Source organism: Hippichthys cyanospilos, chromosome 16, assembly GCF_059441005.1.
Source record: "Hippichthys cyanospilos isolate Australia breed blue-spotted pipefish chromosome 16, RoL_Hcya_1.0, whole genome shotgun sequence".
NCBI lineage: Eukaryota > Metazoa > Chordata > Actinopteri > Syngnathiformes > Syngnathidae > Hippichthys > Hippichthys cyanospilos.
The window spans coordinates 3,820,809-3,835,190 of record NC_142384.1 but is presented as its reverse complement, the minus strand read 5'-3'; the positions used below and the strand labels follow the sequence as shown (position 1 = coordinate 3,835,190).

The 14,382-nt window shown below is 40.9% G+C and overlaps 1 protein-coding gene and 6 non-coding genes across 9 annotated transcripts in view; 6 read left to right on the top strand and 1 right to left on the bottom strand.

The window, feature by feature from the left end:
- LOC148410204 (voltage-gated potassium channel KCNC1-like) overlaps positions 1 to 14,382 on the bottom strand; it is a 50,251-nt gene that overhangs the window by 12,207 nt on the left and 23,662 nt on the right. For all 3 annotated transcript variants that reach the window (XM_088436926.1, XM_088436925.1, XM_088436924.1), the window contains exons 2-3: positions 5,803 to 5,934; positions 3,479 to 4,340 (exon numbers count right to left, since the gene is read on the bottom strand). In XM_088436926.1, the coding sequence (XP_088293052.1) occupies positions 3,479 to 4,340; positions 5,803 to 5,934 (994 nt within the window). The remainder of the gene's footprint in view (positions 1 to 3,478; positions 4,341 to 5,802; positions 5,935 to 14,382) is intronic.
- trnak-cuu (transfer RNA lysine (anticodon CUU)) lies at positions 220 to 292 on the top strand. The gene has a single exon. It is a non-coding gene; the product is annotated as a tRNA-Lys (tRNA).
- Positions 517 to 589, top strand: trnak-cuu (transfer RNA lysine (anticodon CUU)). Its single transcript has one exon. It is a non-coding gene; the product is annotated as a tRNA-Lys (tRNA).
- On the top strand, positions 804 to 876 carry trnak-cuu (transfer RNA lysine (anticodon CUU)). Its single transcript has one exon. It is a non-coding gene; the product is annotated as a tRNA-Lys (tRNA).
- trnak-cuu (transfer RNA lysine (anticodon CUU)) lies at positions 1,091 to 1,163 on the top strand. Its single transcript has one exon. It is a non-coding gene; the product is annotated as a tRNA-Lys (tRNA).
- Positions 1,497 to 1,569, top strand: trnak-cuu (transfer RNA lysine (anticodon CUU)). The gene has a single exon. It is a non-coding gene; the product is annotated as a tRNA-Lys (tRNA).
- On the top strand, positions 1,794 to 1,866 carry trnak-cuu (transfer RNA lysine (anticodon CUU)). The gene has a single exon. It is a non-coding gene; the product is annotated as a tRNA-Lys (tRNA).

The window sequence follows — 14,382 nt, the reverse complement described above, 5'->3', positions numbered from 1 at the left end:
ATGTTCCTTTTAGGTAATGTTATTGGGCAAAGGAGACCATTATGCTTGAGCACTTCAAACACAAACATAGCCTTTACCATACGTGCTGACTGTATACCTGATTTCTATCATTTCACGATGAACTGCCAAACAATTATCTACATGCTCTGTCACTACCTTGGAAATCCTTACGTGCCACTCCAGCTTTGATCTTTTCTGACAGGACAATATTTACTAGTTGCCCGGCTAGCTCAGTCGGTAGAGCATGAGACTCTTAATCTCAGGGTCGTGGGTTCGAGCCCCACGTTGGGCGTGTTTGTTTTAGGTAATGTTATTGGGCAAAAGAGACCATTATACCCGAGCTGTGTCAGCTGAGACTTTAAAGTTTAAAGTGTCCAAACATGTGTGATTTCTACCATTTCACTATGTGCTGCCAAAACAATTATCTACATTCTCTGCCACTACCTTGGAAATCCTTACATGCCACTAATTAAACTCCGGCTTTGATCTTTTCTTACAGGAAGACATGCACCAGTTGCCTGGCTAGCTCAGTCGGTAGAGCATGAGACGCTTAATCTCAGGGTCGTGGGTTCAAGCCCCACGTTGGGTGTCTTCCTGTTAGGTTATGTTATTGGGCAAAAGAGATCTTTATGCTTGAGACCTTAAACACAAACAAAAGCTTTACCATGCGTCCTGATTTCTACCATTTCACTATGTCCCACCAAACAATTATCTACACGCTCTTTCACTACCTTAGAAATCTTTACATGCCACTAATTACACTGCGGCTTTGATCTTTTCTTACAGGAAAGTACACAACAGTTGCCCGGCTAGCTCAGTCAGTAGAGCATGAGACTCTTAATCTCAGGCTCGTGGGTCCGAGCCCCACGTTGGGCGTGTTCCTGTTATGTTATGTTATTGGGCAAAAGAGATCTTTATGCTTGAGACCTTAAACACAAACAAAAGCTTTACCATACGTCTTGATTTCTACCATTTCACTATGTACCGCCAAACAATTATCTACATGCTCTGTCACTACCTTAGAAATCCTTACATGCCACTAATTACGCTGCGGCTTTGATCTTTTCTTACAGGAAAGTACACAACAGTTGCCCGGCTAGCTCAGTCGGTAGAGCATGAGACTCTTAATCTCAGGGTCGTGGGTTCAAGCCCCACGTTGGGCATGTTCCTGTTATGTTATGTTTTATGTTATGTTTGTTATGTTATGTTATGTTTGTTATGTTATGTTATGTTATGTTATGTTTGTTATGTTATGTTATGTTATGTTATGTTATGTTATGTTATGTTATGTTATGTTATGTTATTGAGCAAAAGAGATCTTTATGCTTGAGACCTTAAACACAAACAAAAGCTTTACCATACGTCCTGTTTTCTACCATTTCACTATGTACCGCCAAACAATTATCTACATGCTCTGTCACTACCTTAGAAATCCTTACATGCCACTAATTACACTGCGGCTTTGATCTTTTCTTACAGGAAAGTACACAACAGTTCCCCGGCTAGCTCAGTCGGTAGAGCATGAGACTCTTAATCTCAGGGTCGTGGGTTCAAGCCCCACGTTGGGCGTGTTCCTGTTATGTTATGTTATGTTATGTTACTGGGCAAAAGAGATCTTTATGCTTGAGACCTTAAACACAAACAAAAGCTTTACCATACGTCTTGATTTCTACCATTTCACTATGTACCGTCAAACAATTATCTACATGCTCTGTCACTACCTTAGAAATCCTTACATGCCACTAATTACACTCCGGCTTTGATATTTTCTTACAGGAAAGCATGCACCAGTCGCCCGGCTACCTCAATCGGTAGAGCATGAGATGCTTCATCTCAGGGTCGTGGGTTCGAGCCCCACGTTGGGCATGTTCATTTTAGGTAATGTTATTGGGCAAAAGAGACCATTATGCGAGCACTTCAAACACAAACCATACCTTTACCATACGTGCTAATTCTATACCTGATTTCTACTATTTCACGATGTACTGCCAATTGGATCTTTTGTTACAAGAGAACGCGCATCAGTTCCTCGACAACCTCAGTTGATAGAGCACCAGACTCTTACTCTCAGGGTTGTGGGTTCTTTTTGGGGCATGTTATTGGGTACAAGAGACTCTTATGCTAAATCAGTATCTGGTGGTACTTCAAACACAAACAAAGACTTTACCAAGCGCGCTGACTCTATACCTGAGTTCTGCCATTTTGCCATGTACCTCCACGGAATTATCCACCATCTCTGTCACTTGAATCATCTTGAAAATCCCCCCATGCCATCATTTACATTCCAGGTTAGCTCTTTGCTTACAGAAGGACACTTACAAGTAACCTGGCTTGCTCAGTCTGTAGAGCGTGAGAGTCTTGGTGCGTTCTATTCAAAGAATGTTATTGGTCCCAAGAGACTGTTATGCTTGATCAGTGTCAGCTAGTACTTTTAACACATACACAAGCGGAGGGAGTTGGGGGGCTGGGAGATGACCACTCTACCGAGCCATGTTTGTCATGCAAACATGTGGGAAACATTGTCTTCTAAAGGCTTTTCAGGTGGAATTGAAAACTGATATCTCGGGAGCGTGTCCCTGAAACCAACTTCAGGGTCTCACTCTTGAAGCGTGAAAGAAGACGTGTGGAATCTCGCCGGCACGCATTACGCAGTACTTTATACCCGGTTTTTCCACTGCAGTCAGCCAATAATTTCAATGGAGTCTACAGCATGCAAACAACACTAGTAGATTTTTTAATCAGACTCATCACCTCTATGTGCGTGCTCGCCAGGAGTTGTTTACGGTATTCGCCGGCGAATTCCTATAAGCAAAAGTCTGTCCCACATGTTTTCTACCCCGTAATTCCAGAAGGTAGGCGTTGCGGAAAATCTGCCCAGCGCGGACACCGAAGTGGCGTGGTTACCGAAAAGCCATCATTTTGACCCATGGAGCCGTGTCGAACTCCAGATGGGGTGCATCAAGCATAAACCAAGCTGCGGACATTCTTGCAGGATTTGCAAGCTTGCTATTTCTTAAGCTTAAAGATGTCTTAACCTTGCATTTGCCCTCTGGTGGTAGGATGACTGAAAGTGCTTGATTTGACATGGACTGGAAAGCGACATTTTAAATGGCAATATCGCGGATTTTCATCTTAATTAATTTTGCCAACCAATATCGGGATCACGATTAATGTTCGATTAATCGTGCAGCCCTAAAACAAAGTGAACTGAGTGAAGTCTTGGGGAGAAAACACGTGGTAAAAACATGAGACTTTCATTGACTATTCAGTGTTGCAATGTCAATATGCTGTCCAAATCCACTACCTATAAAAGTGAACCATCGTGTTGGTGCTGATCAAAATTAGGATTGCTTAAAGCTCGGGGCTCTGCAGAAAGCCACTTTAGTTGTTATGTTTCAATGGGCTGTGTGTCTATATGAGCGGTAAGCACAGTCACTGTAACAAAGACAACAGACATAGTTTCCTGTAGATGACATACCTGCCCTGTTGATTTCAATGATCTCCTCCTGTGCCAATGGACAATCGCCAGGACCCATCATGCTGCCAGATCCCACCATGCCAGGCCCCAGAACATTGCCCATTAGCCTGTGTGGTGAGGCGGTTGCCATAGCGAGGGCATCCGGTTTGCAGTAGTTGGGACTGCCTGGCTGCGGTGCACGGGGTATATGCTTGTTCCTCTTCTTGGGAAGCTTCTGCTTAGCCATGGCCAGGGAGTAGTACATACCAAAGTTGTTGACGATGACTGGAACAGGCATAGCGATGGTTAGCACACCGGCCAAGGCACAGAGGGCGCCCACCAACATTCCTGACCATGTCTTCGGAAACATGTCCCCATAGCCTAGTGTTGTCATGGTCACCACTGCCCACCAAAAACCAATGGGAATATTCTTAAAGTCTGTGTGGGCGCCAGCAGTTGGATCTTCCGGGTCAGCACCTACACGTTCGGCATAGTAAATCATGGTTGCAAAGATGAGGACCCCCAGTGCCAGGAAAATGATGAGCAGAAGGAACTCGTTGGTGCTTGCCCTCAGAGTGTGACCCAGGACCCGCAAACCAACAAAGTGGCGAGTGAGCTTGAATATGCGCAGAATTCGAACAAAGCGCACCACACGCAGGAAGCTGAGCACATCTTTGGCTGTTTTGGAAGAAAGGCCACTAAGCGCCACTTCAAGGTAAAAGGGCACAATGGCCACAATGTCAATGATGTTCAGGGCACTGCGAAAGAACTCTGTTTTGTCAGGGCAGAAGATAACACGCAGCAGCACCTCAATTGTGAACCAAATGACGCAGACACCCTCAACATATGTCAGCCATCCATCTGTGACCACTTCAAACACTGTCTGTAGAGTGGAAGCAACACAAATAATAATACTGTATAAACAAAATAGTTAATCCGTTCTATCATGTTTTACAACGCTGCAGCAAACCTACCAGCAAAAATATGTTATAAAAATTACAAAAATATAGATTGATATATGACATTTCCAACGATTCACATTCTTTTTGAATAACTGTATTTAAACCCTGCTCGAATTAAATCTGTGAAACACATGCAATAACTGGAGTGTGCTGAAAAGTAAAAATACATTGGTAATGCATTAATTACTCTATTTTAAGTAACTGTCTATTTCATGTCGCTTCTGACGATGTCATCTTATTTCATTGATTTAATGAAAGTACATTTTACTGACCAACTAGCGCAGGGGTCGGCAACCTGTGGCTCCAGAGCCGCGTGCGGTTTTTTCATACTTATGTTGTGGCTATCGGTGGTTTGAGAAAATAAATCATGCTTGATTCAGAACAACTACGTGGACGGCGAAACAAGCGCCACATTTGAATTGCACTCAATGCCATTTGCGTGATTGGGTGATAGGGCGACATCTATAGGACGTGTTTTGTGTGACGGGACTCGAAACATGAACCGAGTAAAGCAATCAGTTGTGGGAAGGTAAAAACAGGGAATAGAAATGTAGCGCAGACTTCCAGATTAAAAGCACCCATTTTCAGAGTAAGATATACAGTGACTGAACGTTACAAACTAAAGCGCTTGAAAAATTCTTAACATAATTCTTCAAATAAATGTAATCTTAATGCCCCTGCATTTGAGCAAGGATGGACTCAAACGTTGGGTCAGTTTGCTAGTTCTTTTCTTGAAACCAAGCGAGTAAAAAACTTTGCTAACATGAACACAGCAAAGAGCTAAATGACGAACGCAGAACGTAAACAGGAAATGTAGTGCAGTTTTCCAGATTAAAAGCCGATATTTCAAAATAAGATAACACAGGTAAGTAAGCAATACAAACTGGAGTGCTTGAAGAATTCTTAACACAGAATAAATCTCTTCCTATTGCACCTGTTTGTGAGCATGGATGGATTCTGACGTTGGTTCAGTCTGCTTGCTTTTGTTAATGAAAACAATATGGTCCAACTTTGGTGACTAAAAGCTGGTGTGAACAACTCCTCTGGCTGCTAACGCCCAACTGATTCTGTCCACTTCCACTGCTTCCACCCTCCCACTTGCCCCATTACCATTTCATTTAAGATGTAATAAAGTGTTTGTGGCTCCCAGTGTTGTCTTATCCGTGGATACAGGGTCAAAAAGGGCTCTTTGAATGTTAAACTTTTCCGACCCCTGTACTAGTCAAAAGTGGGTGTTTATTTGTAATGTATGTATTTTTAAATTTAATCTGTAGATTTCAAAATCATTCTCAATAGACACCACTTTTCTGAAATTTGAACAGCGCAATCACTAAACTGAATGAATGCATTAAAATTCTTCAAGTTAAATAAAACATCAAGTACCTCCTCATGTGTCACATTGCTAACTGTGACGTTCTCAGTCAGGTTGTATATGGTGTAGAAGGCTTCATGGGTCTCCAGGCAGAACGTAGAGATGGAGAGAAGGATGAAGAAAAGGGAACCAAATGCCACATACTGCAGAGAAAAGGGAAAAAGAGGAAGGGTGATTATTTTTCTAGTTCAAAACCACCATCATCTAATAATCTTACAATAAATTACTGAAGAATACTGTCACGTTTGTCTCTTTCCAACCTAAACACTGCATTCAGGAGTTCAACATTTTATTCATTGTGAAAGACAAGGTTTGCATTTCTGAGCCATTGCACCATCTGAAGCTGTTATGCAAGAAAGCTGCCGTTAGGGGGTATCTATAACACAGTGGATGGTGGAGTAATGATGTTAGTGCAAATGGCCTCACTGGTGCAAACCCATTGATTAAATCACAACCAGCAAGCTAGAGATGATGAATAAGAAGATAATACAGGTACAGTACATGATGATGATGATGATGAGTGTCAGATAAAGAGAAAGAATTGAGGAGAATTTTGCAAGAGCATTAAATATACTGTATTTCTCTATCATTGATTAACCACTCAATATGCAGTAAACGCAACTGCAGTACAGCATTCCATTGTTGATTTTCATTCATTCAAGGAAGCTTTTATCTGTACCAAGCTTGGGTGTGAGTGATTAAAATACCATTCTTGCTGCAGCAACCCCCTGCACCTTACAGTTCATTCCCCCCATTTTGCGCTCTATCCCCCCCACGCTCTCTCGCTCTCTCCCTAGTCATTTTCATGTGCTACCGAAGGATGATTCTTCTCTTGTGCGTGCATATGTATGAGTATGTACTGTATATGATTGATGATTTCCTCCTAGCAGCTGAGGTAGATCCATGTTTCTTGTTTTACAAAAATGATGAGTGAGTGAGTGAGTGAGTGTCTATGGAGGGCCACCAGAAACGGAAAAAGAGATCTATGGTTGGTTGAATCCCGGGATTCTAAGACAGTTTTGAAGTGTGGGCCCACTGCAAGACCTCAGAACAAAGGGGATCTGTTACAAAAAAACACTTAGGAGGACAGGTGCTGGGTTTGCGTAGCCCTCCGGTGTCTGACCTCACTCTATCCTCCACCTTCTAGGTCATTGTGGTGATGACACAGGTTGAGGGCAGGATAGGCCTGAGTCTACTGGTTGTCCTGGAGTTGTCCTCCATAAAACATTACCAGGGGAGAATATCTGGTTTGCCTTTGCAGAAATCCGGTCAATAGGAGAGGGTGACATTGAACCTGGAGAAGAACAGAGGCAAGCAGGCTAGTTGGGAATTCAGCCTTTTGGCAGAACGAATATAATCCAAGTTCTGATGGTCCGCCCACACAAGAAAAGGGACCTTGGTTCCCTCCAACCATTGGTCCCACTCTTCCAATGTAATCTTCACAGCCAGAAATTCACGATTTCCGACATTCAAAGCGTCAACCTCTACAATGAACCCTTCGTCAGGGTTCAGCATCTGGAGAATTGGTTCTTGAGGGTTTGGAAAACCTTCTCTAACTCAGGAGTCCAATGGAAAGGAACCTATGAGTTGATGAGTGGGGCTGCCATCGCGTTGGAATTTCGGATGAATTTGCAAACCCTAGGAAATGCTGCAACTACTTCTTGGCAAGGATGTTGCTTGGACCTCGTTGAAAACCAAGTCGAGGTCATGGTTCTAAAGCGGGACCCCTGAAAGATCTGCCTGGGCTGGCGTAACCGTGCTGGGCTGTACAAGAGATGGCTGTCTGCAGGTAAGATGGCAAGCCAATCCCCAGACAAGAATGGCTCCCGTTTCCCACTTAATGTGGGGACTGTGGCGATGCAGCCAGGGGAGACCAAAATTTAGGGTTATGTCTGAATGATCGAGGGCGCAGAACTTGGTGATTTTCTGGGGTTGCCTGATACGTGCATTATGACAAGGACGGTCTGATTGTGTGATCACCACCAGGAGGTGTCAATTCAAGGCTTGAGCCGGAGATGGCTTTGGCAGATGCATGCATTCAAGAGGCAACTCCCCCACCAGCTCCTTTCTTGTGATGCATTACAGATTGCAAATGGAGCCGGTGAGACAACAGCGGCTGGCTTTCACATGGAGGCTCAGGAGACAGACAGATGAACCCAAGCCGGGACAGAGTGTCTGGTCAGAGGCAGGCAGAATTGTAGTCAGGCTGGCAAAGTGGATCGGTGTTAGGGTAGTCAGGTACAAGCAAGGTCAAAATACGGGCGGGCAGAACAGGAGAGAAAACAGCTTGAGAAAACAGCATGATGATCTGGTGGGGACTAGCAGGAAGAGGCAGCCTTCTATACTGAGTAGGTAATTGGTTGCACCTGGTGGCAATTAGACTGGTTGAATGGAATTGTTATGTGCCTGCTCTGGGTCTCCGCCTTGTGGTCTTAAGTGTTTTACAGAACGCAGTTTCCTTGCCTGGGCAGGGTGGAGTCACCAGCTGCACACCTGTGGGCCATCAGACATGAACTCAATATTTAAGTGCAGCCAGAGCGGAATGATGATGTCATATTGTTATCTGTTATCTGTCACTCTGCTGTTTGCTCCTCATTGTCTGCAAGTTATGTGCGTTATCAATGCAGTTTCTCTGATAATCTCTTTGAGTAAGTACTTATTTCCTTTTGTTTTTATTTTGAGGTAAACCTGTGTTCAGTCTGTGTTCACTTATTAAAATCTTTATCATGTGTTTAGACAAGTAGGTGAGGTAGAATGAGTTGGATGGACTGGTAGGCTGTGACATCCAAAAATAATGTATTCTTAATCTTAATTTGCAAATATAATCAGACAAGGAAATGTACAGGTACCATGTTTGATAATGTTAGCCTCTGTAAACGTGTTCAATTCAAATAGTTTATTGTGTTATATATATATATATATATATATATATATATATATATATATATATATATATATATATATATATATATATATATATATATATATATCTATATATCTATATTATTTACTTCACTTGTGTGCACAAATGGTTTGTGTGTGTTTGTGTGCATGTGTGGGATGTGAGCATGTGTTAGGTCAACGATGAAGACAGACGGATGAAGTCTTCGTCTAATCCAAAGAGAGCACATCGAGTCCCACAGCTTATTAACAATGGTCTAATTTAACACTGCTATCTGGAGCTGTCCTGGTTACACAAACTTTCTCTGTTTCACACACAAACACACACCAATTAGCAGGGCTAAAGAATATTAAAAAGGAATCGCGACCAGAACATATTTTAGGGTTTTCTTTGAAACTTGGGTGGTCTTATAGCAATAAAATGTATCAACTTTTTTTTTTTTTTAACATGCCTTTTGCAGGTGTGAATAGTATCCTAAAGCAGGGGTTCTCAAACTTTTTGAAGTCGGGGACACCTTTTAGAAACCAAATTTTCCAAACTTTAGTTTTGTTTCAGAAACAAAACAAGAAAAATAATTGAAGCCAAACATAAGGACCCATTTTATTCATCGACAGCTTCAATATGACAAGAAGAATATTTGTTACTTTTCAGCTGTTCTGAAGTTTGGGGGGAAAAAATGCAAATTACACACTTCCTTATAACAACCTGGGTCAATTTCCCCCAAATAGGTTGCTGCCAATTATTTAGTCCAAACAGTATTATAAACTAAACACATTTTTACAGTTAAAATGTATGACATATTTAAAATAAATGAAACTGGTTGAAATGTTTGCTTTATTGAAGAGTCATGAATACTTTCACAATTTAATATAAAATAAAATGAAATTAACACTACGATATTTTTTTATGAATAACCCAAATTATTTCTTGGAGTACTTTGAAGCCTGCCTCACATTTGTGAGGTACACGGGTCGCGTTTTTTTCTGGCGTTTTTTTTTTTTTTTCTGTGTTTTTTCCACAGCTGTAAATCTTCTATAACTGGGTAACAGCCCTTGAATATAGCCAAGTTATCGAAAACGGATGGATGGATACTTACCACACAATTTTGAGACTTGATCGTCACTGTCACAGAGGGACTCTTTCATGTTTGTAAGAATGCTGAATTCTTACAACCCTAATTAAAAATATTAAAAGGGAAATTACAAAGTTCTGTATGTATTATACTGTATTCTAAATCATGCAGTATCAAATTTGATCTTGGTAATTTCATTGTGTACTACAAATGGGCCATGGTGAGTATAAAATCCTTCCTAATCCTAATCCTGTTACTCTACTCCCAGTTATTAAACCTGTATGAGACATATCACAGTAGAGAAGCTTTTTGCTTCTCTCATTTGTCCTTCTCCATTCTCCCTATCATCCTGCTCCCTAGCTCCTGCCATTCACACATCATGACCTAAATCTCCTTGCTCTACCTTCTTCCCTCTACAACTGTCTACTGTATCTGTTTTCATGATTTCTCTTTTGTCTTTGTCATCTTTAACAGTTTCTACCCGCCTTTATTTCTGCATTCCTTTTTCACATTTCATGGAATACTACAGTGGTTGACTTTTAAGGCCTTCTCTGCAGGCGTAAGCATTAAATATACTAAACGAAATTCACAATGTAAATTCTAATGCATTTTGATTTGAATTTCTAGCAGTAGGTTCTCATTATTTGCTTCCTCTTGGCTGCAATGCTCTAAGAACATGTGGATGTGAGGTTTTGGGGGGGGTGACAATCCATCCGACTACCCCATAGCATGTCACATCTGTACAGTATGTATAACTTCTCCCAAGGACAGCCTACAAGCTTTGTGGCTCATCATTTTACATTTCTGTTGTATTTGTTCACTCGCCATGGCTCCTCCAACAGGAAAATAACCCTAAGGATAAGGATAAACATATTTCATCAGACCTTGAAGAGACACTCGTTTTTGTTTTTTCACAGTCCCAGTTTTGTTTGCACCTGCCGTAAAATGTATGTACGTGAGTTTGGATGAGAAATTGTGTTTGTAAAAGCAAAATAATAGCCCCTTTCCAAATGACCATGTAAATCATATTTTCAATGCTTACTGTGTGTAGTAAATATAATTATGGTAATCAGTTTAAGGCATCATATCATAAGCGAATAATTGGAAGACACAACAAGCGTATTACATTTAAAATTGAAAATCATTGGCCCCACAAGTGTCAAAGGAATTGTTGCGGTCCTAGACCTTTTATTTGCCATGAAATTATCTCAACATGTGAAGCCACTGGAGCAGTATGAATGCAAATTTAAGACACAGCAATGCCCTTCTTCACTAGGTACTGTCAGAAAATGTCAGACAAAATAATTATGTCTATCATGGTACGAGACTGATCTGTCACCAGAAATCAAAGACTAAGCCAAACAAGGCCTATATTTGTAACTGTTAAAAGATAAACTAAATCAGTTCCAAAACATCCAAATTATTTCATGGACCCCTGCAATCAGGCCATAGACGCATTACTTTGAGAACCACTGATTTAGACCCAAAAGTCAACTAACGTTGATGTGTCGTCACACAGCTCTTATCTAACGCACTACTAAAAGGGCAGCTAATTTACCAGAAAAGAACACTTTATAAAAAGCAATCAAGTGTTTTGAATATACATGCATAGCAGTAGAATGTCACCAAAAAACCCTACAAAAACATGAGTCAGATAATACTAATAACCTAAGTGCATGTCTGTCTGAGAGAAAATGCAAGTCAGCAAGAGAAACTGCAAGTAAAGGGAAGAACAGACAAGTGGTTCTTCAATTAAAAAAACAAACAGATCGGAGAGAAATTCGGAGAGTAGGCAGGAGAAGCAGAGCTTTCTGTCCGTCCGTCCATCCATCCATCCATCCATCCATCCATCCATCCATCCATCCATCCATCCGTCCGTCGATCCATCCATCCATCCATCCATCCATCCATCCATCCATCCATCCATCCATCCATCCATCCATCCATCCATCCATCCATCCATCATCTTAGCCCCGTATTGTTATCATATAGCCTATCCCAGCTGTTTTCGGACAGTAGGCAGGGTACCGGAAAAAGTTGCCAGCCAATCACAGGTCATTAAAAGACAAACAAACATACATATTCACAAACAGACCTAAGGACAATTTAAAATGTCCAATATACCTACCATGCCTGTTTTTTGAATGTGGATGCAATCTAGAGTATAAGGAGAAAAGCTATGAAAGCGTGGGTACAACATAAAAACTCCACATGGGAAAGCTGGAGCCCGAAGACACCCCACAAACTCTCAGCTGTAAGACAGAACTGCAAACCAGTCCGCCACTGTGTCACCCTTCATTGGATATGAAGTAAAAAATGAGTTACCGTAATTCCCCAAATAAAATATGCACTTTTTTCCCCAAAAATGAAGGCCAAAAGTATGGGTGCGTCCGATAAATAGTAACTTAAAAATTAGATTTTTTTTTTTCTTATTTGACACCAGATCGACCTGTCAGCCACATAAACGGAGTTTTGATGCACACGTGCATTTTTATATCAGCCGTATTCTTACAACGAGATGAGCTAGAGGGGGACGTCAGTTGGCTGTTAGCATTAAGTGCCTGTTGCAGTGAACAGAAACTCGTGTTAGCTGAGGTTATTACGACATTATTATCAATAAAAGAAATGAGCAGACTGAACCACCGCCGAAGTCCATCCTTGTTCACATCCAGGAATATTACTAAACTAGAGAGGATCATGTAAAAGTTATGATGTTTCCAGCTGATTCAATTAATAGTGCACTGGTTAGAGAACATGGAAACGTATTCAATTTGACTAGTTTACTAACTTCGGGCTCTTGGCGTATACATACAATCATAAACACAGGTGCTACTCAACTTCGGATATTTATGGTAAAATGAACTCCGACCACATCACGAGGAAAAGGAAAAACAACACATTCAACTTTACACTGGTGAGACATTCACTGACCGCTTACAATATGGGAATGTGAAACACACGCCATAACTCACAACAAATATACAACTTAGAGATATGAACACAATAAAATATGAAGTTTATAAAAGATTATATTTATTTTGTTTTGCGATTGTTTTAACTTTGTTGCCTATGTGTAGGTGCATCTTGAACATGGTAACATCGAAAATACCAAAATACTTAAGGGTGTGTCGTATATACAGGTGTGTCAAGTATTTAGGAAATTATGGTGTAAAATTAAAAGTATTTGAATGACCAACTCTTCAACTAAAATACTTGCTTGAAACATAGCAAAAAGAAAGTTTTCTCCTCACATTAATCTGGGTGGTACAATAAACAAGTCCCGTTATTTGAGGTTCTGCTAGGTTGTTGTTTTTTTTTTCATTTCCTTGCCTTTTATTTTCAAATCCTGCCATGTGGACTAACAGGATATTGTGACAAAGGAAATTTATGATCTATGGTTCCTGACAAAGTTGCTCCAGCTGGTGCTCATTCTACAAGAGCAGTTAAATGGTGAAAATTCAGGACAAGCCCCGAAAGGCTGGTCCATTCCTGTTCGACATGGCCCAATGACATTTTTAATCGGCCTTAATTCCTATATAATTTCCAAAAAACACAGGCACCTTTAAACAAAACATAAGTACAGTATCCTGCATGCACAACAGCGCACCACCAAAATGAAACCACACCAAGAAGCTACAGAGACGTAATATGTCTGACAAAAATTGTAACTCTGCAAGCTGCAAAATGTGTTTATGCCACGTTGGACAGTTTCTTGTTGTTGTGCGACCAACAAACAGCTGCATAACAAGCCCTGAACATGCCAGTCCCAAGGGGTGCTGATTTTGATGAAGGAAGAGGAAACATGCGTGGTCTCATTGGGAGAGAAGGAAGAGAATGGAACAGGAACCAGCAATAACCAGAGCAGTGGAGATGTGTGTCAGGTTTCCGTACTGTAGGCAGTTGTATTGTGCATTGTATATGACAAAAATAATGCGGCCTAGTTTCACTTTCATTTTTCATTGTTTAGTACTCAAGGGCTTGACATGCAACAGAAGAAGAACACAAATGTTCCTCAGTTGAATTTCTGGTCCAGTATATTCCTGTACGAGGGCATCTGCGGAGAGATCATTCTCTGAAACATATTGTTGGAATAGAAGTGATCCAAGCGCAGCTCGGTGGAGCACTGGTTAGCACGCCCACCTCACAGTTTAGGGACGCGAGTTCGAATCCAGCTGGCTCCGGACTTCCTGCTTTCATATTAAATTTTCCTTAGGTGTGAATGGTTGTTGTTCTTAGTGTTCCCTGTTCTCCCACAAAATGACAGACAGATACATACACTTGTTTGAATCTGGACTATAAGCCACAGGTCTCAAATCATGAGAAAAAATTCCTGTTTGCAGGTCGTAACATTATATAGATAGATAATATATTTCACTTCATACATGATTATTTACCATTGATTGTTGCATTTTTAAGCATGTAAGCACATGCTATGCATATACTATGGTGCAAAAGAAAAATGATAAACAATATGACTTTTTATTTGTCCTTTCAATTACAACTTTATTTGTATGCTTCCTGCCACTAAAAAGTATTTTTACAGGCGCGATCAACTAACCAACAAACTTTAATCAGACATTTTCTGCTGTGCATAAAATCAAGCAAAGCTGTTCTTTT